This window comes from Thermobia domestica, chromosome 4 (genome assembly GCF_964235325.1).
Source record: "Thermobia domestica chromosome 4, izTheDome1.hap1.1, whole genome shotgun sequence".
NCBI lineage: Eukaryota > Metazoa > Arthropoda > Insecta > Zygentoma > Lepismatidae > Thermobia > Thermobia domestica.
In genome coordinates, this window is record NC_137457.1 from 292,874,091 (window position 1) to 292,898,866 (window position 24,776).

Below are 24,776 nucleotides of genomic sequence, written 5' to 3' on the forward strand. Positions count from 1 at the left end.
TTAAAATATGTGAGCACTCGTTGTCAATGCATGTCAGAGATGACAACACCGTAGCCACACAGAAGTCTAGCGGCAGCAGTGAGAGTGATGACTGTTTTTGATGCCATACTCGTAAAATGGCGACGTTTTCATTACAAGAACAGTGTGTGATCATTCGTTTTCTCTATTTGTGTGTTGAGACACTGCTTAAAATTCATCGCCAGTTGAATGAGATATGTGAGGAGGGTGTCATGGATGTGTCTAATATGCGTTCGTGGGTGAGACAGTTCAAAGAAGGCAGAACGTCGTGTGACAACAAACCAAGACAATCTCGGCCTCGCACAAGCCGGTCGCACGACATAATCGAACGAGTGGAAGTCTTTATGCAGGATTGCGTGCACAGATCCCACGAAAATGACAGCTTTAAAGCCGATGTGTTCCACACTCATTCGACGATCCTTCAAAACAACTTTCTTCACTCGTTCGATTATGTCGTCAGTCCGGCTTGTGCGAGGCCGAGATTGTCTTGGTTTGTTTTCACACGTCGTTCTGCCTTTATTGAACTGTCGTACCCATGAACGCACATTAGACACACCAGTGACATCATCATCACATATCTCACTTAACTGGTGCTGAATTGCAAGCGGTGTCACACCACACAAGTGGAATAAACGAATGATTACACGCTGTTCTTGTAAGGAAAACTGCCATTTTATGAGTATGGTAAATATCAAAAATAGTCATCACTTTCGCTTCTGCCGCTGGAGTAATATGTGCCATCTCTGTCACACATTGACAACAAGTGCTCGCGTATTTTAAAACAAACTGCATATTTCTATCTGTTACCAATCCTGAGAAAAAAAGGTGTTATAACTTGAATGCACGTCGTAGTATTACAGTTTCAACAATGTATACATTGCCGAAGCTGTAACATTATTATTTATTAAAAGTGATTTGCTTTCATCACATTTTATTTTTCAGAAATAAATATTTAATTAATGTTCCTATTATGTTCCGTAAATCACTCTCATGAAAGTATCAATAAGGGTCAGTTTACTTTTTTTTCTTCTTTCTTTTTGACAGTTTTAGGGTTTCATTTTTTCTCTCCTATCGTCTCTTGAAATTAAAAGCAAGGGACATTTTCAGACTTGAAAAAGAAATTGGTAAATCGAAACCATTAAAATTTTAGTTCACTTCGAAGAAAAGAAGAGAGTACTTCGCCATTGTAAATCAATGAGCTTTTATTTAAAAAAAAAAAAATCGACCCTCCACCAATCCAGTCCGATCAGGTTTTTGTTACCAAGTTTCATGGTCTACGCAAAAGTCTCTTTCCCACCAATTTATGTACTAAAACACTGTCACTTCGTGTTTATGGTGGACAAATACCATGTGAGTAGGTTTTCTCGGGGTTCTTCCGATTCCTCTCGTAGCTCTTCGTGAGTTATTTCTTCGGGAACTTAGTTGTTTCGAATTGTTTAATTTGAATATCCATGTATCCAAATTATGACCATTAATTTTTTTTCTGGACTGTTTTTTTTTTTTTTCTTTTTCTTTCCAAGTGGGGCCAGTGACTCAATGTTAGAACGTGCGAAGGACCCGCAAGTGAGTTTCTGGTGAATAATATTGTGTTGGAAGGTGTTCTCAAGATCCTCCCGTTTCATTTATTATTTTGATCAGCGTCTCCTGTAGCTTCAGTGCATAATCCTAGGACGTTAAACTAAAAAGTAATCTCAATTTGTCTCATAATGATTTACTTTCGTTATCGCGTCAGGACATAGAAATTCATTTAATCTTTTTTTTTTTTTTTTTTTTTTTTTTTTTACAGCTGTCCTTTTTGTGAACGTCGGTTCGCTGGTGTTGCTCAAATGGAAAGCCACAAAAAGAGACATTCCTCAAAAGTTCGCTTTGAGTGTGACCGATGTAGTTTGAAATTTCGTACAGAGGAAGGTTTCAACATCCATTCGAAAGACCACAAAAGTGAGAAAGAGTAAGTCTTATATCTGTTAAAATGTTATTCTTTTGAAATTGTGTTCGTATTTCTTTTGTGAACAGTGTTATTATGTTGCTTAGAGTACTATAGGATGCGTCGGTGAATCTGTCAGTTTTGCAAAGCTGTTTCTTTTTTGGTTTGGGAACACTCCAATGAATTCAACTACCGTCTGCTAAATATTTTAGCGAGATTCTTCATCAGATAGAGAGTGAAAGATCTTGAATGAATAAAATACTGTAGACAGATAAATGAGAACATATCACAGTCCAGAGTTGAGATTTTCGCTCAAATATTACGTCGAACTAAGCTCTTTAGAATCACTTTGAGCAACATTTATTAGCAATAATTTCTCCTTTACCTCCATCATGTTCCTCTCAACTTCCAAATTTAATGTTTCGATTTCCCCATAATATTTCGAATAACACCAGGTTCTTCGTCTTCAGTATGACATCTGTTTTATTCCATAATTTGCAAGAAGTAAATTACATTTTAGTTGCTTACAAGGATGAAAAAGTAATTTGACTGGACGGGGATTCGAACCAGGGATCTGCGGTATACTGTGCCGATTCGTTAACCACTACACCACCCAGTCCGCTTCCCAGAACAGTCAAACACTCTCTCACTTCTGCAGCCGATGTTCTCCACTCAGACCACATGGCTTGTACCACAGCCTAGCTGCTGTGCTTAGACAATCCTGTGTCCATATATCGAGCATCGTATGACGGTTGTGATTTAATATATACTAAAGAAAGGAGGAAACAACCGATTTTCTACCCACCAGATCCTCTATGGATATCGGTATGCCAGAGATCCCGGGTTCTAGTCTTAGTCCTGTTAAACCACTTTTTCACTCTTTGTAAGTTATTGAATTCACACCTACAGAGGATTTGGTGTCTAAAAATAAGTTTAAATCGGTTGTTCCCTCTTTTCATTAAAATATATTTTAGTTGTTTGAACTTCTGATGGATTTTGTTTAATTTTATAAACATTGATAGTTAAATATTCTCTTAGTATATTTCTTCAATATCGTAACCATAATCACATGTCAAAACAAAGATAGAGTTAACCTGTTACGTAACAGATAAAAAGGTGCACCTGTTTTTAACTTATATTCTAATTTGTTAAATTCATGTTTTAGGTCCACAAAAAGTGTCAGTTTTTTACTATTTCGGTTTCGGATGAATTTTTAATTAAAAGCACAAGTTCTACAACATAATAGCCATTATTGGTGTATTCTAGAAATTAATACTGCCAAATTCAATCATGAATATTGTCACTGTTTTGGACATTTGGTCCTTTTTGTTAATTCTGTACAGTATTTTGGAAAAAATGTAATATTATGTCTTCCTATCTGATGGAGAGTTTAATGAAATAAAGCAGTGATGACTAATTTCTAAAGCAGTGTGGGGCAGAAGAGAACTAGGGGACTATTTTCCACTTTGGTTCGCCCCATCTGAGACTATGGTTTGCTGAATACGCGTAAGTCAAATTTTTCTGAATCTTTGTTGTATTTCCCACACTCTGGTTTTCGTTTCTTATGTCTAGGCCAATTAGAGCCTAACTCGCGAACATTTGAAAGTAACTAATTGAAATTAGTAATTTTTCTAAAAGTCGGCCCTGCACCAACAGCCTTATCTTGCAGAATGGGCTTAGCAACCAAAAGGTGAAGAAAATATTTCCACAGTTAGAAGCAGGGTTGGCTGGTTTAAACCAGCTGTTTTTTTTAAAAAAATAAACTGGTTTAAACCAAAAAACAAAAAAATGTTCGTAAAAGTGTAAGTGTTTGTAAAATCTTGATAAACACACATTTGTGGGTTATCACGTTTCACTCCCGTATATTATTCGTATTATATTCAGACCTAAATTCCCCATTCATTACTCAAAAAGATTATACTACAAAAGCAACTTTTTTTACAAGTTTATAAATGTTTATTTTGTGATTTCTTTGTAGTTGTTATTATTGTTATGTAATTGCAATCGAAGAAAAATTCTAAATATTGTTTCGTTTCAATGTTTACTATTGATAAAATACATCGAAAATGCCGTACTTTTTTTTTGTGTGTGTGTGTGTGGGGGGGGGGGGTCATAAGACCCCACGAGAGGCATTTAGTAAAATAAGTATCTTTGGTATCTATTTATGTATAAATGAGTCTGAGCCAAAGTGGACTCAAATAATTCGTATCTTTATTCACTTTTCTTATTGATATGCAGATTAAGTCGGTGTATTTCTTTAATTTGGACCAATAAAAGTCGTTGTTACTAACTTGAACTAAATTAGTTCTTCTGTACTCCGTCGTACTTTGAAATTGTTCATATGTAATTCTGTGTAATGGTTTCACTTGTGCAACTGTTTATCTTTTTGTCCTTCTAAAATGACTCTTGACAGTTATATTAAGAAGCATGTAAAGATCAGTACAACGTATTTTTTTATCAGGATTCCTTCGTGGGTGAGTCGGCAGACGTATCGCATTTGTGGCCAATTAGTCCTGGTTCCGAGTTCAAATGGAGGACAATTTCTCTCGGATGTTACTCGAGAAGCGGTTTTTATTCCGCTTTAAGCTTATGTGACTCCTTCCAGCATAACCCGGTTGTTGCATAATAACATTAAGTCGAAACAAACTTATTTCTGTCTATATATGATATGAATATATAGAGCAAATCATCTAAACCATAAAAACCTGGTTTAAACCAAAAAAAACTTGGTTTAAACCAAAAAAACCGTTTTTTTTTTTTGTTTTTTAAATAAAAACCATGGTTTTTGCCATCCCTGGTTAGAAGGCACCTCTCGAATCAAGTATAGCATGGATTTTTTTTAAAGAGAGCAAATCATACATTTTTAATGTTTGTTCGGCTGACCATCACTGAAATAGAGTTTCTCGTGTTTTTCGTATTATAGTATTGTTTGCTTGCTTTGGATTTCCTTTGTTCCAGTGGTGTGTTCATGAGTATGTACACACTAAAAAGATGCACTATTTTCACTTTCGCTATAGACTTTATCAGATAAGAAAAGGAAAAGTAGAGAAAAGAAATTGATGATGGTATATATATCAGTGTCCTAACTCTAGTAGCAACAACTGGAAGTGGTATGCATTAGTTGGACGAGTGAGCAACTACATTGCTTATATGAAAGTTCTCGTTTAAAATAATGCTTCACGAAAAATTGCCGCCATTATAATGTTTGTCGGACATTATGAGAACTGAAAGTGTCATTAGCAGATCATAAGCTCTCTCATCATCTCAGAAAAGAAACGGTAAGAAGTAGCTATAGTGTAAGTTCGTACGAGTTTCAAGAATATATATATATATATAATATTTACTGGGTGATTCTTTATAGGGTTTACAACTTCAATCAGTTATAATTCTTTATTGGAACCACATACAGTCTTGGTTTATACGTCATTATACTGCAAAATACTTCAAGTTTGATTCATGTAATGAGTAGTTGCGGAGTTGACCACACGTGTGGAACTGGTCAGTCGTTGAAAATGGAGGCTTTCACTAGTGCGGCAAGAGCTAAGTGCGTGTTTTAGTTTGAGGAAACGAAGTCAGCAATGAGTGTACCGGGTAAGCTTCGCACACAATATGGCATGGAGCCACGCAGCAGACCAACAGTGTACAAATGGCATCAGACATTTGTTGAAACAGGTTGTTCTGTGCGACACATAAAGGCTCTAGGGCGCTCACCCGTGACTGACGATGTGGTGGAAGCAGTTAGGGAGTTTTATCCGAAGTTCTCGAAAATCTACACGACGTGCATCACAAGAAACTGGTATCCCTGAGACCACTGTTTGGCGTGTATTGCGTAGACGTTTCTCCATGAAGCCATACAGACTATCCTTGGTTCAAGCACTGAGTGAAGCGGATAAACATACCCGACATGAATTATGTGTTACCATGTTGGATCGTATTAGTGGTGATGAGTCATTCTTGAACAATATAGTATTCAGTGACTAATCAACTTTCCACCTTTCCGGCCAAGTCAACACACACAATTGTCGTATTTGGGGCACGGAAAATCCACATGTGCACGTGGAGCTGGTTCGTGACAGCCCCAAAGTGAACGTATTTTGAACTGTTTCCAAAGTAAAGGTGTATGGACCATTCTTCTTTGCTGAGAGCACCATCTTCGGCATCGCCTATCTTGATATGCTCCAGAACTTCCTTGTTCCACAGTTAAATGAAGATAACCATGATGGCCGCTTATGGTGGCAACAAGATGGTGCCCCACCGCACTACCTGATAGACATAAAGGAATTTCTTCATCAGCGTTTCTCAGATAGGTGGATAGGTACTGATGGACTAATTGCCTGGCCGCCACGCTCCAGATTACACGCCACTTGACTTCTTTCTATGGGGGTTTGTGAAAGATAAGATGTACACCTCTCCCCTACCTGATAATGTTAATGAACTGAAACATCACATCACTATAGCCATCGGGGACGTTAGCCCCGAAATGCTGGTTACTGTTTGGGAGGAAATCGACTTTCGTTGGGATGTGTCCAGGATGAACGCAGGTGCACACATTGAGCCATAATGGATTTCTTACAAAAAACTTGGTCTTTTGTAGTATAATGACATATAAACCAAGGAATTATAACTGATTGAAGTTGTAAACCCTATAAAGAATCACCCTGTATATAGTATAATCAATATTGCATTATTATTTCATAGTTTTTTGTTTTGTCTTCAGGATTAGGACACAGTTTTGTTTGCAAATATATTGCCGTATTATGTTGAGAAGGTATGAAAATAAGAATTTTCTTTTTAGATTTACAGCAGAGTTTAAGTTAGAGGTGGTGGATTATGCTGATAAACATGGAAATATGGCAGCGGAGAGGGTGTATGGTGTTCCTCAAAGGCTTATCAGACACTGGAGAACTCGAAAACGATGGTTCCAGACTGGAAGGCGACTGAGTCAGGGAATAAAAAGAGATAAACTTTTCCAGATACTGGACATGGATCGCGAAAGCGTAAAGTAAGTTCCAAAGGAAGGGGGGGGGGGGTGTATCTGAAAAAATCACCAACCTGTGCTAGCAGAATAAAAACTATAAATGATATACTTTGTAGCGTGATAAAAATTTGTTTTTCATGATTTTCTCCAAAACTGCGCATGAGAATTTATGCAAAAGCACGTCATTTTGTTCGTTTTAATGTAATCTATCGATTAACCCTCGCACTACTTAGTATTTTTTGTAACGCGGACTACCAAAGTAGCGGGGGTCATTTTGTTAAGATTAAATATACCTCGCAAAAGAAATAAATAAAAAATTCTCACAAAAATTAGAGGGACTGAAGTAAGAATACAGCTATTGATTATACTGCCATCTAGGAGTGACTAAATGTCAGTCACATCTACCGGGAATGGGAAGGAGAGGGGGGTACTTTGTGCTCACGAACTAAAAATAGCAAATTTAAGAGACACACTAACGTGAAACACTCAAAATGAACAGTACATGTAATAAGACTAACCGCCAAATTCAGAAAAGGCGGGATGAAGCTATTTATTGTAGTGCCATCTAACAGTGACACTACTAAATGTCAGTCGCATCTCCTACCAGCAGGGGAGGCTCTTTTGTGCTGCTCACCAACTTAAAATGGCAAAATTATGACACACACTAACGTTCAATTTGTACCACCACAGTAAGGTATATGCTTTAGCCAAACGTATATATATATATATATACAGGGGATAGCAAAAAATCTAAAAATACTTCATACAGAACACGTAAGTTTGGCTCTCCACTGTGCAACATGTGTTGCGGTTGCCGATCCTTGTTTGTTTTCAATGTGTCATGTGGACCTTCCTCTTCAGTCAGCAGTAACCAGCTCACCTGTGGGTGTCGTGATGTGTAAGTGGTGCGGTAAAATGGGCGACCTGACAGACTTCTGAAGAGGCATGATCGTTGGTGCCCGTCTGGTTGGAGCTTCAGCGGCAACAGTGGCGAACATTGTGGGGGTATCGAAAGGCACTGTTACGAGGGCATACACAATTCATGGGCAAACGACGTCTGCAAAGCACAACAGTGGTCGAAAGACAATCGTGTCAGATAGGGACTGTAGAGCATTAAAACGGATTGTAGCAGCTAAAAAGAAGACCACTGCAATGAAAATTACGTCTGAACTCAATTCCGTCCTACAGAACCCGGTTTCATCAAAAACAGTGCAACGGGACCTTCATAAAATGAAAATTCATGGCAGGGCCGCTATCGCCAAACCCCTGGTCACAGCAGTGAATGCGAAGAGGCGTATCCAGTGGTACAAGGACCAAAAGGCGTGAACTCATGAGCAGTGGAAACACGTAATTGTGGTCCTATGAATCGACCTTCACCTTGTTTCCAACAACCGGTCGTGTTTACGTATGGAGAACACTATCGCAGGCCTATGATACAAACTGTCTACTCGCAACTGTAAAGCATGGGGTGGTTCTGTTACAGTATGGGTAGTAATATCGTGGTTTTCTGCAGGTCCCATCATAGCCCTGCATGGAATGATGAATGCTAAGGCGTATGTGGCCATTTTGGGAAACCAGGTTCTACCCATGGCCCAAATATTGTTTATTGATGGTGATGGCATCTACCAAGATGATTTGGCGCCCTGTCACGCTGCAAAAACGATGAAACCATGGTTTGAGGAGCATAACCAGGAGCTACCACACCTCCCCTGGGTCTCACAATCACCACATCTGAACATCATTGAACCATTGTAGTCTGAGTTAGAAAGGCGTGTTCGGTCTCATTACCCTCCACCAGCATCCCTTAAGGAACTGGAGCATATTTTGGAGGAACACTGGTACAAAATTTCACACACCACATTCAGAAGCTGTATACGTCCATTCCACGTCGGATCCAAGCTGTTTGGACGCAAAAGGAAGCCCCATACCGTATTAGGTATGATTTTCACACTTTTGCAAACGTTTTAGATTTTTTTTTTTTTTTTTTTGTCCAACCCCTGTGTATATATATATATTACAATTTTTAAAAGAACGATTAGAAGAGTAATTACAAAAAACAATGTGGTTGGTAAGCACAAAGTACCCTCTCCCCGTTGGTACTGCGAGGGTTAATATATGTTTTATATTTGGAAAACAATATAGTTAAAGAGTTAATCATAGTATAGGACTATTTGTTATTAACTGTACTATCTACTGTCATCTTGCTAGTGTCGTAATGAAAACTTTGATGAGGACATACTTCAGGGTCAGTTTTATCTTCATAAGTGGAATAGTTAACGTACAGCATCAGTTGTTAGGTGGTCAAAAAAGATTCGGTTTTCTCGTCTTTCTCGAAAGTTAGTGATTCCGCTCGGTAAGATCTATCGATTGATACATGTTTCAAATTTTTTTCCCCTTTAAATGCCAATAATATTCCAGAATTAAAGCACACGATTGTTGCAGAATTTACGTGCAAATTTTAACTGTTTTAATAGTCTTGTCCAGACACTTTACATATTCTTTCTTTGAATTTGTCTGGAGATACTCTATATAAAGAGGAGCAACAGGTAACAAAAATGATACAGTTTCAAGCTTTTTTAAACTCCATCGTACATTGACTGTAGCGATAGAAATACATAACCATATGACAGTGTTTATTGTTTCTGTTAGAGGATAAGAAGGACATAGGTACAAAGTGTTCAAGTATGTGACACTAGCCGTTAATAAAGAGAAATGGGCACGAGTATGTGCAAATAAGAGAATCAAGATATAGATTAATGAGATTGAGAATATAGATGTTGAGGATTTAAAAGATCACGAGAAAGATTATAAATATATGAACAAAGATGATTTAAGAGGATTTACGATGATGATAATGTGAGTTATGTAAGGACATGGAAATAGAGTGGCGCAGATTAAGAATAAATACATAAGAGAAGATATCAGAATTAGTTCTTGGTGTATTTAATGTAGTAGCAAGTAGAGTCAACGAATTGATATATAGATTTATAAAAGATCATTTTGAAGATTTTAACAATTTCTTGAATTTCAGTGTGTGTTACCCTTTTCTGCATAAAAATACTGATAACGGAAGGCTTCTTCTGCGTGGTGCATGTTGCCAGTGAAACTTATTTTATGCACCAGTCATGTTGGCCAATATCTTTAAAATGATAATAAAAACCTAATCTTACACTGATGTATTTAAAACCGCACTATTTAATGTTCTACTTGTCTAGTTTCAGAGTCAAGGTACCAGAAGGCTATCAACCAACCAGTACTAAATGTTTCTACTGTGATCTCTGCCGAAAAGAGTTTGCTGATGAAGCTGCATTGACGGCGCATTATCAAAAACATTTCAAAACGTCAAGCACAACATAAGCACTCGTCAGTTACTGTACAGAGTACGTTACAAGAGGTGGGTGTATTTTAATTCTTTCTGTGAATTTCATACCGGCAAGTGATATGAATTTCTTCTTTAATGCGTACATGTTTGTTTAAAATTTATGAAGTTCAAAATGGTTGATTGATTGCTCAACTTCAGGCTTTCGTGTGTGTGTGTGTGTGTGTGTGTGTGTGTGTTGAAAGTTACAAGACATTTCATATAATCTTACGTAAAGTGGTGAGTGTTCATGTTAGGAATATTACTGATAGGTAGTATAGGGATGCTATAGACTTAACGTATTGTTAAAATTCTGTGAAGATGTATGTTCTGTGAAGAGTACTAAATACTACAGCATCAATTGAAAACTGAACCTCTACTGTCAGTTCTCGGTCAACCTAAATTCGGGTTTGCTTTCTCACAAAATATTGGAAAATCATCATTATAGGTACTCTGCCGTTATTAGCAGGTCACTTGCCGCAACTGAGAATCTTCCATGGTCCACGGTCCTCCACTAACCTCTTCCGTCTTCACGTATAATCTTTCTGCTGTTACATCGTCCATTAATTCTAGCTTCCTTCACTCCCTTCCTCTCTCTTTTTTACCACCATACTTTTTAGCACGTCCCTTTATGATACAATTTCTTTTTAGGCAATGCCCAACCAGTTTCTCTTCCTCTTCTTAATAAAATCTAAAAGCATTCTTTTCTCCCCCATCATTTCTAACACTCTCTCATTCATTTTTCGCTCGACTCGACTAATTCTCTCCATTCTTGTCCACACCCACATTTCGAAGCTTCCAGTCGTTTTTCATCACTTTTGCGTAATGTCCATTTTTCCGCCCCATACAGTACAACACTCCACACGAAGCATTTTATGAGTATTTTTCTCAACTCTTTGTTCAAGGTTCCACAAAACAGACTTTTCTTCCTCCCAAAGGCTTCTTTCGCCATTCCTACCCTTGCTTTAATTTCATGTTCTCACTTCATGTCATTACTAAGAATACTAGCCAGATATCGAAAAACAGTCACCTGTTCTATTTTCTTCTTTTCTACTTTAATATTTGACACTGGCCGCTTCGTTCCAATCATCATGGCTTTTGTCTATCTAACATTTATTTTCATCCCATATTTTTCACAACTCTTACTGAAGTTTTCAAACATCCTATTAATTTTCTTGTCAGATTCTGCAACAAGCGTCATATCATCTGCAAATCGGATACGTCTAGTCATTCTATCTCCTACTGAAATGCCGTCTTCATCATTTAGACCTTTTTTCATGTATTAATGTTGTGAGAGACAGCATCCTTGTCGAACTTCCCTTCCAATTGCACTTTCCTCTGTAAGTTCCTCCCTTTTCCTAACACTTACTTGTTGATTCATATATAAGTTTCTTATGAGTCTTGGATCTTTTCATTTCAACCCTATCTTCTTTAGAACTCCCAATAACAATTCCCAATTCATGCAGTCCAAAGATATTGCAAACGATATGGATAAAATGAATTGAAGAGGATATAAAACTGATAATTGAGTGATAAAGAGGTTTTAATTTCGTTAACTGTTTTCATAACGTGTATGAAGGCTGTGCTAGAGATACAAAGCAAAAAATCTAAGACTTTCAGAAAAGGTTAATACAAATAGTCACTTACATTGTGTTCATGTCGTAGTTGAAGTTAACCTGAAAGTCTCCGCCTCTCCTCGACTTGTGTAAGTATCTAGAACTTAAGTGTAGACTTGAAGTAGGGTTGATTGATTGTAGATAGTCTTTTTATATGAAACGGCAGAATGCAATCCGCTCGCTTTTCCTCGTCTAGAAGCTTCACGTGTATGTCTGATAGAATAAAAATACGTTTTAAGCTTGTCTTAATAATCCTGATTAGATTTTGGAAACAACTCTGACGATATCCATTCAATTCAGATAGTTGGCGTTTTGTACTCAAGCCAGCCTTAAATTACTTACACGAATTGACAAGATAAAAAGTTTAAATATTCATAATTTAGAATAATTTCGGGGTTTTTAAAACTTGATATACCACAAACTTAACTTTGCATTCAATCCAGTCTTCTTTTCTTTAGAATTTAATTTCTTTTCTGTATTTCGGCCCTCTTCATGCCCTTGCATTCCATCTTGAAGAATGTTAGCTCGAACATAACTAATGTTGCATTTTGCTGTTGTTTAGCTCCTTGTTCCGTGAAAGAAAATAGCTCCTAGTGTTCCGAATAAACGCATACTTTTTTCTTTTCTACACTGTGGTTTTCGTTAGAGATGGGAGAATTTTTTAATAAATAAGTAAAAACTGGAAACCGGTTATTAGTAAAAAAAAAAATACTGTTTTCTCCAGAACAGGTTCGTTTTTCACTGAAACTGGTTTTGACAAAAAACTGAACCGGTTTTAAAACCAGCCCCGAGTTTTGATAGAAAACTATACCAGTTTTGACAGAAAAATAACTTATTTTGAAAGAAAACCGAAACTAGTCGTTGATGGAAAACCAAACTGGTTTTAGAAAAAAACTATTTTTTGAAAACTTTCGAAAGAACTCTCTCGATTTTTGTAAAAACCGAAAAAAAAACTTTTGTGACTACCACCAGCTTTTATATTCGATCGTTCTTTTCTAAGTTAAGATTTTTTTTTTCATGGACTATTTTTTGCATATTAAGTTCGGTACTACTTATCCGTAAAGAACGGATCTTTAGGCACTAAAAACACGGAAAAGGAGGAGACAAATAGGCACTTATAATTCAGAAATAGGCATTAAATAGGCACTGGTCTTAACTCAAATTAATGAAGATAACCATTCAATGACACCAGCGCCGTAACTTGAAGCTTCCCCTGGGAGGGAAAGCATTAATATTTGTGCCCTTGTAGAAAAGTATGAAGATGGGCCTCCTAGAAAAATATGAAGTTTGCCTCCTCCCTAGGATTTAAAACGTTAATAAACATTTTTATTGCTTCTAGGGGACCCAGTTGGCTCTTTACTGATGCGGGGCCATATTATATTTATACTTTATCGTAAGGTAATGTATTTTGTACAAACGATGGAACAGGAGCAGCACCTGCAATTATTTACTGTTTGTTTGGAAACAATATGGTGGGTGTATTACACGCTTCACTAGTTTAATTGAGGGGACAATAGACACAACTTAAAGCCTTATGAAATATTTCTGTTTATATAGTGGACTTACTCCATGCTTCATCTATACAATTATGTCCACATCACATCAAATGGAGTAAAATAAAATTTATCTTGATGTGGCCCCCATCGAATGGCGAGGATTTTAAATGGGGCCAAATATCCCCTACCCCACAAGTTACAGTACAGAGTGACACACAAATACTGAAATAAAATGATAAATAGTTAAAGCGATTTAGCAACATTTCTGATTGTTGTTGATAGAGAAAATATTATTTTAGAGAAAAAGGCGTGAAATTATTTTTGTGAATATTTACTAAACAAATTATTTATAGCAGTTTGTCACTTTACACAGCTGTGTAAAGTGTCTGCGGACCTTGTTACTACACACACCAGTCCAAAACTTTATAGCACTTTATCACTACACGCAAGAAAGAAATTGTTACTCACCTTCAAGCAAATAGATGAAATTACTATGCATTTTAATTCAATACATTTTGGCAGTCCGCCACAAGATATCTTCAACTGCGGTTACACAGGATAGCAAGGTATGTTTTCAAGTTGTCAAATATTAAATTACGGTATGTCTTCAATCGAACAACATTTTGTCTTGGGTTCAAAGCACATATATACACACACACACCATTTTTCACGACTGATCACAAGACAAACTCTACCAAATTAAAATGAGGCCTTAAAGAACTTATGCTATTTTGTTTGTGCATTTTTGGGATCCAACGCTTTCACAAAGAAAAAATGGGAGGGGTCAGTCTGAATTACATCCAGCCATTCGTTGCTGTGATGTTCGTTTCATATATTGAGATGAAGCTGGGCCTTGATCTGAGCATAAGCTAGTTTCTGTTATTTTTAAATTTCTTGGAACCGATAGAAACAAGTCCTGATTTGAAGAAAATGCGAGGAATAGGTAGCTTTTGGCACTTAAAATAATCAATATAGAGTGAAACAGCCAAAATACATTTTATTTATATTGAATCTCCTCCAAATAAACGTTAGTATGATCAATTTTATGATATCTTCCATATTACGAAAGAGGCATTTTACCTAACGTCCGGTCTCTACTTATCTCTCTCTCAAATTTAGCAGTTTTATGGTAAAAGTTATTTCCTTATGTACCATGACTTCTGAACGTATGTACTCATCACTTCAATTACTCTTAAAATTATTCTTGTCACTTTTATTGTTTGAAAATTTCCTTTCCTTTTCCTCACTTTTATTTCGACTTCTTCAGTACTTCATGCATTAATTTTTCATGTAATTTTCGTTTCAAAACTTAGCTGTCCCAGAGGACCGAAATATAGAGAAAAATTAAATCTTAAAGAAAAGAAGACTGAATTGAACACAAGGTAAGTTGTTAATTACATGTTAGAAAGTTAAAGTATGCAGATCCTATAATTGGGCAAAAAATCGTTATTAGTTTGAAAACGGGCTTTAAGTAATATTCTGGTCTTGTATTGAAGTGATTTTTGAGATCAGCTATATGATTAATAGTTTTTGGAATATTCACTTCCAGAGTTCATTTTCCCACACTGTCAGCAGCCTATATCTTTGTTTCTGTGAATGGAATCATCTCCAATACTTTGTAAACATCCTGTATGTGTTTATGTTTTGATAATAACTGTTGTAGAGAAATATATTTTTAAGTTTATATATGTATCTACTAGCTAAAATGCCAGTTCTTTACATGGAAAAAATAAGTTGTTAAGTATTTCAACCCCCTTCCTCCTCTTAGGATGTGCATGGGAAATAAATTTTGACTTAATGACATCGCCAATGTCACTATTCATCTCATGGATTGGACACTAATTTCAGTCGTTTTCGATTATTTTTACATTTCATCTCTTCCCGCCGCACCCGACACAGCGGGAAGGGGGGGAAGGAAGTGAACATGAACCCTATGTCAGGGGACTTTTGAGACGCCCTATATATATATATATATATATATATATATAAATAATGTGTGTTTGTATCAGCTTAACTCCGGAAAACACCTGCAACAATTTCAACCAAACTTGGTAGGCATGCGACGTACAATATAATAATAATAATAATAATAATAATAATAATAATAATAATAATAATAATAATATGAAAATAAACGATGCATGTAACAATAATCGAAAACTATCTATATTAATGTCGAATCCATAGTTTTCGGAGTCGCTTAGATAAATGTTGTCATTCCCGATGTCGTTTAAATTCCAGTTCATTGGAGGTAAGTAGGGGTGAAAAATAAGATGTCCAAAATGAACGTGATTAGAGTTGAGTCCGTAATTTTCGGGGTCGCTAAGCCGATTGGTGACAGTCTCGATGACAATTAAGCTCTCAGTTGATCAATGACGAACATGTTATTGCACTGTTTTGTTTTCTTTCTTTAATTTTGTGCATAAACATTATTCTTCCCGTGCGAAGTATTGGTATTTCAAGTAGTCAGTTTTAAGTATAGAGATATTTAGTAGTCTTTTGGCTCTGGCCTAATGTTTTCTTATGCTGCTGATATTGAGCGGGAGTAAAATAGAGTCTTAGGTTTGGATATTTATTACACAACGGTCAGTTGACAGTGTTTAATATGTTGAGCGACTTCTTACCGAAAAAATAAGAGTGAAAATGCCGAATGTTAGCTGCCTGCTGCTGTTACGATATATACACTATCACTAAACACAAACTTGTATAGTTTATATACTTAGTACTTGATATACTCAATAAAATATAACTGTAGCAAAATTCAAAGTTAGTGTAAGTTTACAATATTTCATCGCAGTTATGTTAAATTGTATAGATTTTATGAGTATCATTCTATCTATTCCCGACTGAAATGTATGACACTGTAATGCCTTCTAATTGTAGAGAAAGTTGTGTTTTTTATACATATAATCCAATTTAGTGAAATCCATAGACTTTTCCGTATATGTTAAAGAAAATTTACGGTATTACAGTCACTTAACTAGAGATATATATTTTTTTTTTAATACAAATGTCGCTGTGTTCATCTGCCATTGAAACATTTGGGGGCTACAATAGAACGAGAAGGCTAATCCATAAAATCTCCAGTTACAAGTTTGTGTTCTTTTCAGTTGCTTGTAGCCCGTTTAAAATCTTTGAATCATATGATTTATGGCAGATGCGTCATTTAACTGGTATTTAAATGTACTTAATTAAATTATAAGTGGTTTCCGCCCTTCGTTTTCCTTATAATAGCAGTGTGCTACCGTGTACACATGAAACGTGTATCAATGTTTGGCTCGAAAAACTTTTTCATCTTCCTACTCACTAAATGTACTTCATTGAAATGTGGCATATATGCAGGGTATTTCAAAACAACACCGACAATGTTTGGGAGGTGATTCCTGACACCAAGATAAGAGAAAAAATATAGTCCAACCTGAGTGCAGAAATCTGTCATTTCGGAGTTATAGGCTGTTGAAAAAAAAAAAAAAAAAAAAAAAAAACTTTTAAGGTCGTTAGCTTCAATACTGTGGGACCTATCGTAGTCGGGTCAAGACTTCACTTAGGAACTAACATGTGCGCTATCCAAATATACATATTTCGGAATCCTGCGGTACTCACGCAATAATTTTTATAGACGAGGTTTTGGCTACGGGCATATAATTTGAACTACCAACCAATTACCTCTATAAAAATTGTTGCGGAAGTACCGCAGGATTCTGAAACATGGATATTGGGATAAGGCAAATATTGTACTTTCATTCGCTCAGGTTGTAGTCAACTGGTATATTTTGCACATAAGCATTTGTAGTTAAGTCTTCCTTTACACAGTAACGTGTCTACGTCTGTCAATAAACGTAACACTAATTACCAGCTTACATTATTTTTACTCACTACACCCTCCTGGAATCTATTTGGGACCATTGACATTGAGAGTATTCGAACTAGCCCCTCGGCTGCGTGAAAGCCCTCTGTGAAAACTGTTGAAACGATGCAACTTGTGATAAAGGAGACCCGGATTCAAATACCACATTAAGTTATAGTTCAACGTTTCATTTACCCCAGTTGTCATAAACAGTAGTTGAACTTCAAATAATATAAATTATTTCGGTTTCATTTAGTAAATTTTTTTTAAAAGAATAAATAAATATCATAGTTGATTTTTCTTCCTCAGGGTAGGTTATGGACTGTCATGGACCAGGATACCAAAAGCCACATAATAGAGCTACTGTTTTTGTATAGATGCGACGAAGCATCTAAGATACCAGGAAATTCTTTAAGTGCCTTCTACAGTAACGAAGACAGTAGTATAATATTGGTTAAGAAATGAACATATTCAATAAACGTCCAAAGATAAAAGTGTCTGTTACCACCAAATTATGGAATTTACTTATTCATAGAATCATAAGTTAGAGTGTGTAACACTATAACATCAATTGTTCTGGGTGCATCGGTTCCACTTGTGCAGGAATCAGAAAGGCCTCTTCCATTATTTCAAGAAACCGAGGTATATTAATTATTGTATTGTAATTATAGTAAGACGAGCAATGATGGAGTTAGGTTTTCCTTTCTCCCCTAATGTTTTCAGTGCTACACTTCATTTTACTTCATTTTGGACTTGGTTAGGATAAAGGAGAATGTTTTATATTGGAACATTGTGTTTCAACTGGTGGCCTGCAGACCAATGTGCCCATGTTCCTCTGGTTTCTACATTTTTCAAACTTTGTTTTTTAATTCTAAACAAGGCATGTAATCAAGCCATGTAGATGACAAAACATAAATATTTCAAGAAGTGAGAAATAGTTAATCCCATGTTGTAAAGAAAACATTTTTGCAAACGTATGTGTGACAGTAGTGTGATGATCTCCTTGTGACATGGACAAGAGTTTATATCGAGAGACTATGTTTATATAGTGTATTGCCGTGTTTATTGTGTGTATTAAAAATATTTTATATCAGAAAATTTCATATATTCTAATACTTTTATTAGTAAATTTTATTATATTATGAAGGTGCCGCTTGTCTATAAAGCATCGATCATAGATCTTCTAGGGAAACTTTGAAAGGAGAAGCTACAGTGATCTTTCCTCGTTGCCAAGATTTAAGTTACTGAAAATTTAATCTGATTTTGAGTAAACATTGATAGAAGTAGGTCTTTTCAAAATGCGGAAGAATGTAGAGCGGAAGTGCGGTAAGGCAGAGGATGGAAAAAGATAGAAACGCAAAGGAGTATGATACTTGCTGTAGCCTCTCATGCTGGGTTTTCCCAACTCTGGTCACTGTATCTCTTGATGCAGTGATCACTTTGACAGGATCTTGACCTATATTCCTGGGCCTCTCGTGTGTGTGGATAATTCGTCTCCATTAGTCTTCCTGGCTTCTCAGAGAATTGCGGTTGACTGTTTCCTCATAGCATCGTCTAGTTCTGCTTTTTCTTGTGGTAAATGTTCGATTGTCCACCAACAATCTCCTGATCTTATTTTGCAGAGAATTGCTGATGTCATGCTGTGGAAGACCTAAAACTGTGTATTGTTCAGTTTTTTCCGTACATTTTTTAAACAATATGTTTTTCTTTGTATAATTTTTATCAGGGTGTTCTCTTTTGTACTGTGTGTTTTGGAAGAAAATATAAACATGTTTGTGCATGTTTAATTAGCGTGTGTTTACGAATGTATGCTGTACTATTGGAAGAATTTTTTGTGAAGAAAAAGAGCAAGTTGAAGAATGCTCATTGTACTTTTTTTTTTGCCGCCAGACGAAAGAAGTTACCTTATGTTGCTGTAGAACGAAAAAAAAAAAAAAGAAATAATATAAATCTACGATAAGAAACAAGCAGAGTACCTTTAAAAAGTATTTCACGTATGTTCGTGGTTTAGAAAAGAGGTAAATTATTTAACATTGTTTGAGCGGAACTCGTAATTATTACAAATATAGTGAGTCCTAGTAGGCCATGTGACATGCTTAAAGCTGCTAGCAAAAGTGTTCTTACTTTACGTAACAGTATTGAAGCCGAAGTGTGAAGTAAATTACAATAAAAGACACATCATGTTATTAAGAAAACTAACTAAATAAATAAAAATTAAAATACAATTACAGAGAACTATTAATGTGTAATAAATTCGAGCGTAGAAAACTGTAGTATTTGTGGTCAGAGTTCCTTGTTATTTTCTCTAAACCCAGAAATGTGTCGTGGTGGCTCAGTGGTAGAGCGTTCACCTCTTGTGCATGGGATCCCTGGTTCGATTCCAGCTCGCGCCAAGTGAACTTTGTGGTGGACAAATACCGTGTGCGTGGGTTTCCTTGAGGTTCTTCCGTTTCCCCCCACTTTCTTCATTCCACCATTTCATTCATTTCTCATTATCACCATCTCCTTTAGCCTAGCCGGCATAATCGTGGGACGTAAAACTCAAAGATTTCATTTTAAACCCAAAAATATTAAGAAATATTAACTCTTTCAAACCTGATCGAACTCTTTCAAACTCCTCATATTTATATAATCGTGTATTTATCTGATTTTCACACATACAGCAATCTGTGTTTTAAGTCCTTTTTGCCGTAATATTTACGACGTTATTTCCGGGTTCGATTCTTTAATTTTCAATCAAGCACGTGCCACTCCATAATTGGTTAACACCTGTGTCCTAGGCTCGTCTTCGCTTCACAAAAAGCACAAGGCTCACTCATCGTGTGAGTGAGTTAATCAGAGCGTGGGCATTGAATAATAAAGGATTAAATTTATATCTTCGTGGTATTTACTCCATTCCGCAATTATAACAACAACTCAGCACTGAAGTCAATAAATGGCGATTGGTTTCCGTAAAATCACAGAAAATTTTCTTTTGAGTACAAAAATGTGTTATGTGTTGGTAAAATTTCCTTAGACAATAAAATAAAACCAGTTATAGTATCGACATAGCGAATAGAAGAAAATGTGCGCTTTCTCTGCCTTTTAACCATTAGAAGCGGTGGGCCCTCGCAATAATGGCGCTGGGATCGGTATGGCTTCAAATCGTAGCGAATGTCTAAGGAAAAGAACTAGCGTTGTGAAAGTGTTTGAGATAAGTAGCGTTTTTATTTTATTTTTTATTTTATTTTACTTTTTATTTATTTATTTATTTATTTATTTATTTTTTTTTGGTATTATTTCCAGTGCTATTTGTTTCTAGTGAATGCATATCTGTGTTCAACTGCTTTTTGTTGGTCTTCAGTTTTTTTTTTTTTTTTTTTTTTTTTAAGTGTTGATTGTATAATCTGTAAAATATGCCTACGTGTTTTGTTCCTGGTTGCCGGTCAGGTTATCGTGACGATAGCGAACCTAAACACTTCTTTACACCTCCCAGGGACGAGGCATTATTTGATAAGTGGGTCAGTGCAATCCCACGGAAAAACAGAAAACTAACCAGTAACAGTAGGATCTGTGACACATTTCACGGGAGAACTTATTATTGAAACTGATTCTTTCGTAATAAAAGGAGAAAAAGTTGAACTCCCGAGGGAAAAGTGGAAATTAAAACCTGGCGCGGTCCCACATATATTTCCCAATCTTCTCAAATATTTAACCACCCCTATCAAATGTCGGAAGCCCCCTACAGAAAGACAACTAAAAAACGTAGTGAAGAAGACCAAAGTAAGGGGATCAGACCTAGTGGGTTCTTTGATAAGTTCTAGTTCCCCTCAAAATTCACCTGTTTCCTCTGTTGAAAACTTTAACGCTTCAGATGCTCGTAAGACAATTATCTCTCTCAAAAGAGAAATGAAAAATCTAAACCGAAAATTAGCTACAGCAAAGCGTAATTTATCCTCCGCTAGAGCCAAGATTAATTCTTAGAGAGAGGTCTTAGCAATGTCAAAGCGAAAGGAACAGCTGAAAAATATCTAAGCAAAAAGCAAAAGTTAATAATAGATGCAATGTTAAAAAAGAGTCAGGTTAAAAGTTCCAGAGGGATGAGGTACAGCAATGAATTCATATTGGAAAGTTTGCTATTAGAAATCAAATCTCCAAAAGCGTATAAACATTGCTTAAAGCACGAATTACTGCCACTTCCACCGTCGAGTCATTTAAGAAAACTTTGCAAAGGACTTAAATGCACATATGGAATTAACCCACATGCTCTTAAAGCAATAGCAGAATATTTAAAAGATGAAAGCGATGAAAATAAACGGCTAGGAATGTAAATATTTGATGAAGTGAAGCTGAGAGAAGAAATTCAGTTCAACTCATGCTCTCTTAAAGTTGATGATTTCGTTGATTTAGGGGATAACACCCCAGATTTTCACAAGAAAATGCTTGCAAATCACGCGTTAGTATTTATGTTTGTCCCACTTATGCACGGCTGGATTCAACCAATTGCTGTATATGCTAGCAAAAATGCGACACATGGGGATATTCTGGCAAAAACTTTAATTCCAGTAATATTGCAGTTGGAACAATCTGGTACCAGAGTAATAAATTTCACTTCTGATAGGAGTTAGTCAAATAAAAAAAAGCGTGGAATTCATTAGGAATCAGTGGGAAGAAAGGAAAAAAAAACAGTGTAACATTTTGAACCCCGCTGATAATAAAAGAAAATTGTGGGCAATTTCAGATGCTGTACATATATTGAAATGGATAAGGAATTATTTTCATGATAAAGTTCAAGTTTGTTATAAAGGCACTCTCATCAATTTTTCGTACGACAGACTCCTTTATGCTATAGAAACATCTGATGAATCTGCAGGACTTAGAACTTCTCCAAAACTTTCCTCTGCTCACATAGACCCTAAACCATTTGAAAGAATGAATGCAAAGCTCGCATTTCCACTTTTTAGCAAGAGCGTTGCTGATAGTTTAAAATTTCTACGCGAACTTGGATCGCAGGGTTTCGAAGATTCTGAAAATACTGAAATGTTCATAAGAGATTTAAATGACCTTGCAGATGCTCTTAATTCTCGTATTCCTTCGAAAGCTTTATACGAAAATTCAAATATGCGTTCTACGCTAAAATCCTTTCTACCTGTCCTTAATTCCACCGAGAACACTTTTGCCTGTGAAAGAACGATTGAATCTTTGCCAGTAACAATACAGAGCATTTTAGAAATGTCTGAGTGGCTATGGAGTAGATTGTATAAGTATGTTTTAACCGGAAAGCTCAATCAAGATCCATTAGAGCGTCATTTTGGAATATTGAGATCCTTAAGCTGCGATGACCATTCATCCACAATAGATTTTCTGCAATTACATTTGCTGCAGTGTATCTGTGTTGCGACTAAGCAAGCATTAACATCAAAAGGAAATTGTTAGTCAAAAAGTGAAGCCCCTCTTACGTCTTTTGTCAATCAAATGCGTCTTTTAGCCAATGAAATAGAACAAATAAACAAATCTACTAAATCTGCAGTTGAAGCTTCCATTAAAGAAAAAAATGTTTTCCGACAACACGCCACACTGTTCCTTGACTGGGAAAATGGAGTAATAGAAGGTGAAGGAAACGTTGCAGTTAAACCATGCTTGGTCTATCACTTAGTTGGCTATATTATTAGACACTCTCCAAAATTCATCTCGTGCGTACTTTGCAACAGATCCCTCCGCAGTGAAACTCCACCAACAAAACTTGATTCATCTTTTACTAGGATGAAAGTCAGCGGATCTTACAACGACCCACTTTTACCTTATCCTTCAAAAAGTATGTATCGTATTTTCCTACAACTAGAAAGTGAAATTCAGGAGAAGTTGCGTGTTGCCGATGCTCTTTGGGGTAACATTTTTTACGAGTGTCTTGATAACATAGACAATATATTTGTAGAAAATACTACAGGATTGGGACATATTGCCTGTTGTTTCATTATATGAAGTGTAAATCTTCTTTCGCACAAAATAAATTCGGAGAGAAGTAAAAAGTCGAAGCTTTGTGAAGTCTAATCGAAACCTTTCTAAGATGGCTGGAAAGTAATTGTGGTAAGTGACTTTTATTATCATTATTAATTATTAGATTTAGGTTTGTTTGTCTTTATAATTGTTTATCATTCCCAGCGGCGTATTTACGATTTTTTGGAGGGGGGCTTGAGCCCGGAAGCCCCCCTTAAATACGCCACTGATCATTCCACATAGTACCTTCTTAATATAAAATTATATGTAATATACAAGTAGATTATTGAAGCTTTCTGTTACTTGATGAGTAAATTAAAACAGAAGTTATTTCCTTCTAATACGTATGGGTTGGACAGCTACATTGAGGCCACAGCGCCGCTAGTGCCATCTTAGCGACAGCCCACTGAACTACGAGAAGTGATCACACTTCTTTTTCTATTCGCTATGGTATCGACAACACTTTTCAAGAGAAAATTAACGTACAGCAGAATCTGTCTTAAAGGAAACTGTATAGTATCCATTTATGCATAAACTTCCCTTTAAACCAAGGTAAAGATATAGAACATTCTTAATGTTGAATTAAAGTTTTTGTTGAATATTTTTCTTTAAAATGTATACCAATAGTTGTACCATATTTGCATTTGATACCCAACGTTAGAATTATTCTAATTTTTAATGTGAATACAATGTGCATTATGTAAGTGTATTCTAATGAAAGTGCCTTCTTGTCAATCTGGTGTTAAGGAAGACAGGCTTTATCTGCTGTACAATTAATTGTTTAAAAAAATGGTAGCTCATATTTTTGTAATAAACAGTATTGATAGTAATTTGTAATAAATATTTTATTTGTTAAGGTTATTGTTTCTGTTGCTATGAATATTGTATTTATGCTTAGTTACAACATTGGACAGACAAAGCCGTGACTAGGGAAGTTTTCAGATAAAGCCAAACGGGACACTGCTGCAGGAATAAAATTTGCCTGCATGAGAAGCACTCCTCCTTTGTAACTCGCCCAGTCTCGAGACCATCATGGTCATATGACATGGTGAGCAGTGTTGCCAAGTGGCCGCAGTTGACATCATTTGCACCGCAGCTATGTAGTGAGAAAGAAGGGATTTGCGAGCCATTACTGTACGACTTTTCAAAGTGATTTAAATGAATCGGAGTTGCAGGAATCTTTAGGAAGAGTGCATCATCGCGTGCAACAACATTTCGTTGTTTTCAGAATTTGAATGGATCTGGATTTCGAGACGAGAGGCGCAGTGCATAGCGAACAACAGCAGTGACTTGGGAAACATTGACGCTGTGGGGCAGATGATAAGGGACAATCCGCGAGTGACATAGTGAACTCAAGTGTGTCCTTGGGATTAGTGTACCGTGTTTCAATCACCCTGCATAAACACTTGCGTATGAGATAGATTTCATCGCAGTGGGTGCCACATAACTTTAACTGAAAATCAAAAGCAGAAAAGAGAGGAATAGTGTCCAGACGTGCTTCTAGGAGAATTTCAGACATTGTAACGAGTGATGAAACCTGTATTTACTAGTTTGACTCAGAGA

The 24,776-nt window shown here is 36.2% G+C and overlaps 2 protein-coding genes across 5 annotated transcripts in view; both read left to right on the top strand.

Annotated features, from left to right (window-relative positions):
• Positions 1-18,335, top strand: part of LOC145684176 (uncharacterized) — a 34,862-nt gene extending 16,527 nt beyond the window's left edge. For 3 of the 4 annotated variants that reach the window (XM_081756181.1, XM_081756179.1, XM_081756180.1), the window contains exons 5-8: positions 1,805-1,966; positions 6,738-6,944; positions 10,136-10,314; positions 17,547-18,335. In XM_081756181.1, coding sequence (XP_081612307.1) covers positions 1,805-1,966; positions 6,738-6,944; positions 10,136-10,277 — 511 coding nt within the window. In that variant the 3' untranslated portion in view covers positions 10,278-10,314; positions 17,547-18,335. Of the gene's footprint in view, positions 1-1,804; positions 1,967-6,737; positions 6,945-10,135; positions 10,315-14,703; positions 14,773-17,546 lie in introns of all 4 variants that reach the window. The other variant, XR_014131250.1, reaches the window with a different exon arrangement.
• The window catches only part of LOC145684174 (uncharacterized), a 190,888-nt gene extending 166,834 nt beyond the window's left edge, over positions 1-24,054 (top strand). Inside the window, exon 9 of the transcript XR_014131247.1 lies at positions 23,719-24,054. The gene's annotated coding sequence lies outside the window, so the exon portion shown is untranslated. The remainder of the gene's footprint in view (positions 1-23,718) is intronic.
• The last annotated feature ends 722 nt before the right edge of the window (positions 24,055-24,776 follow it).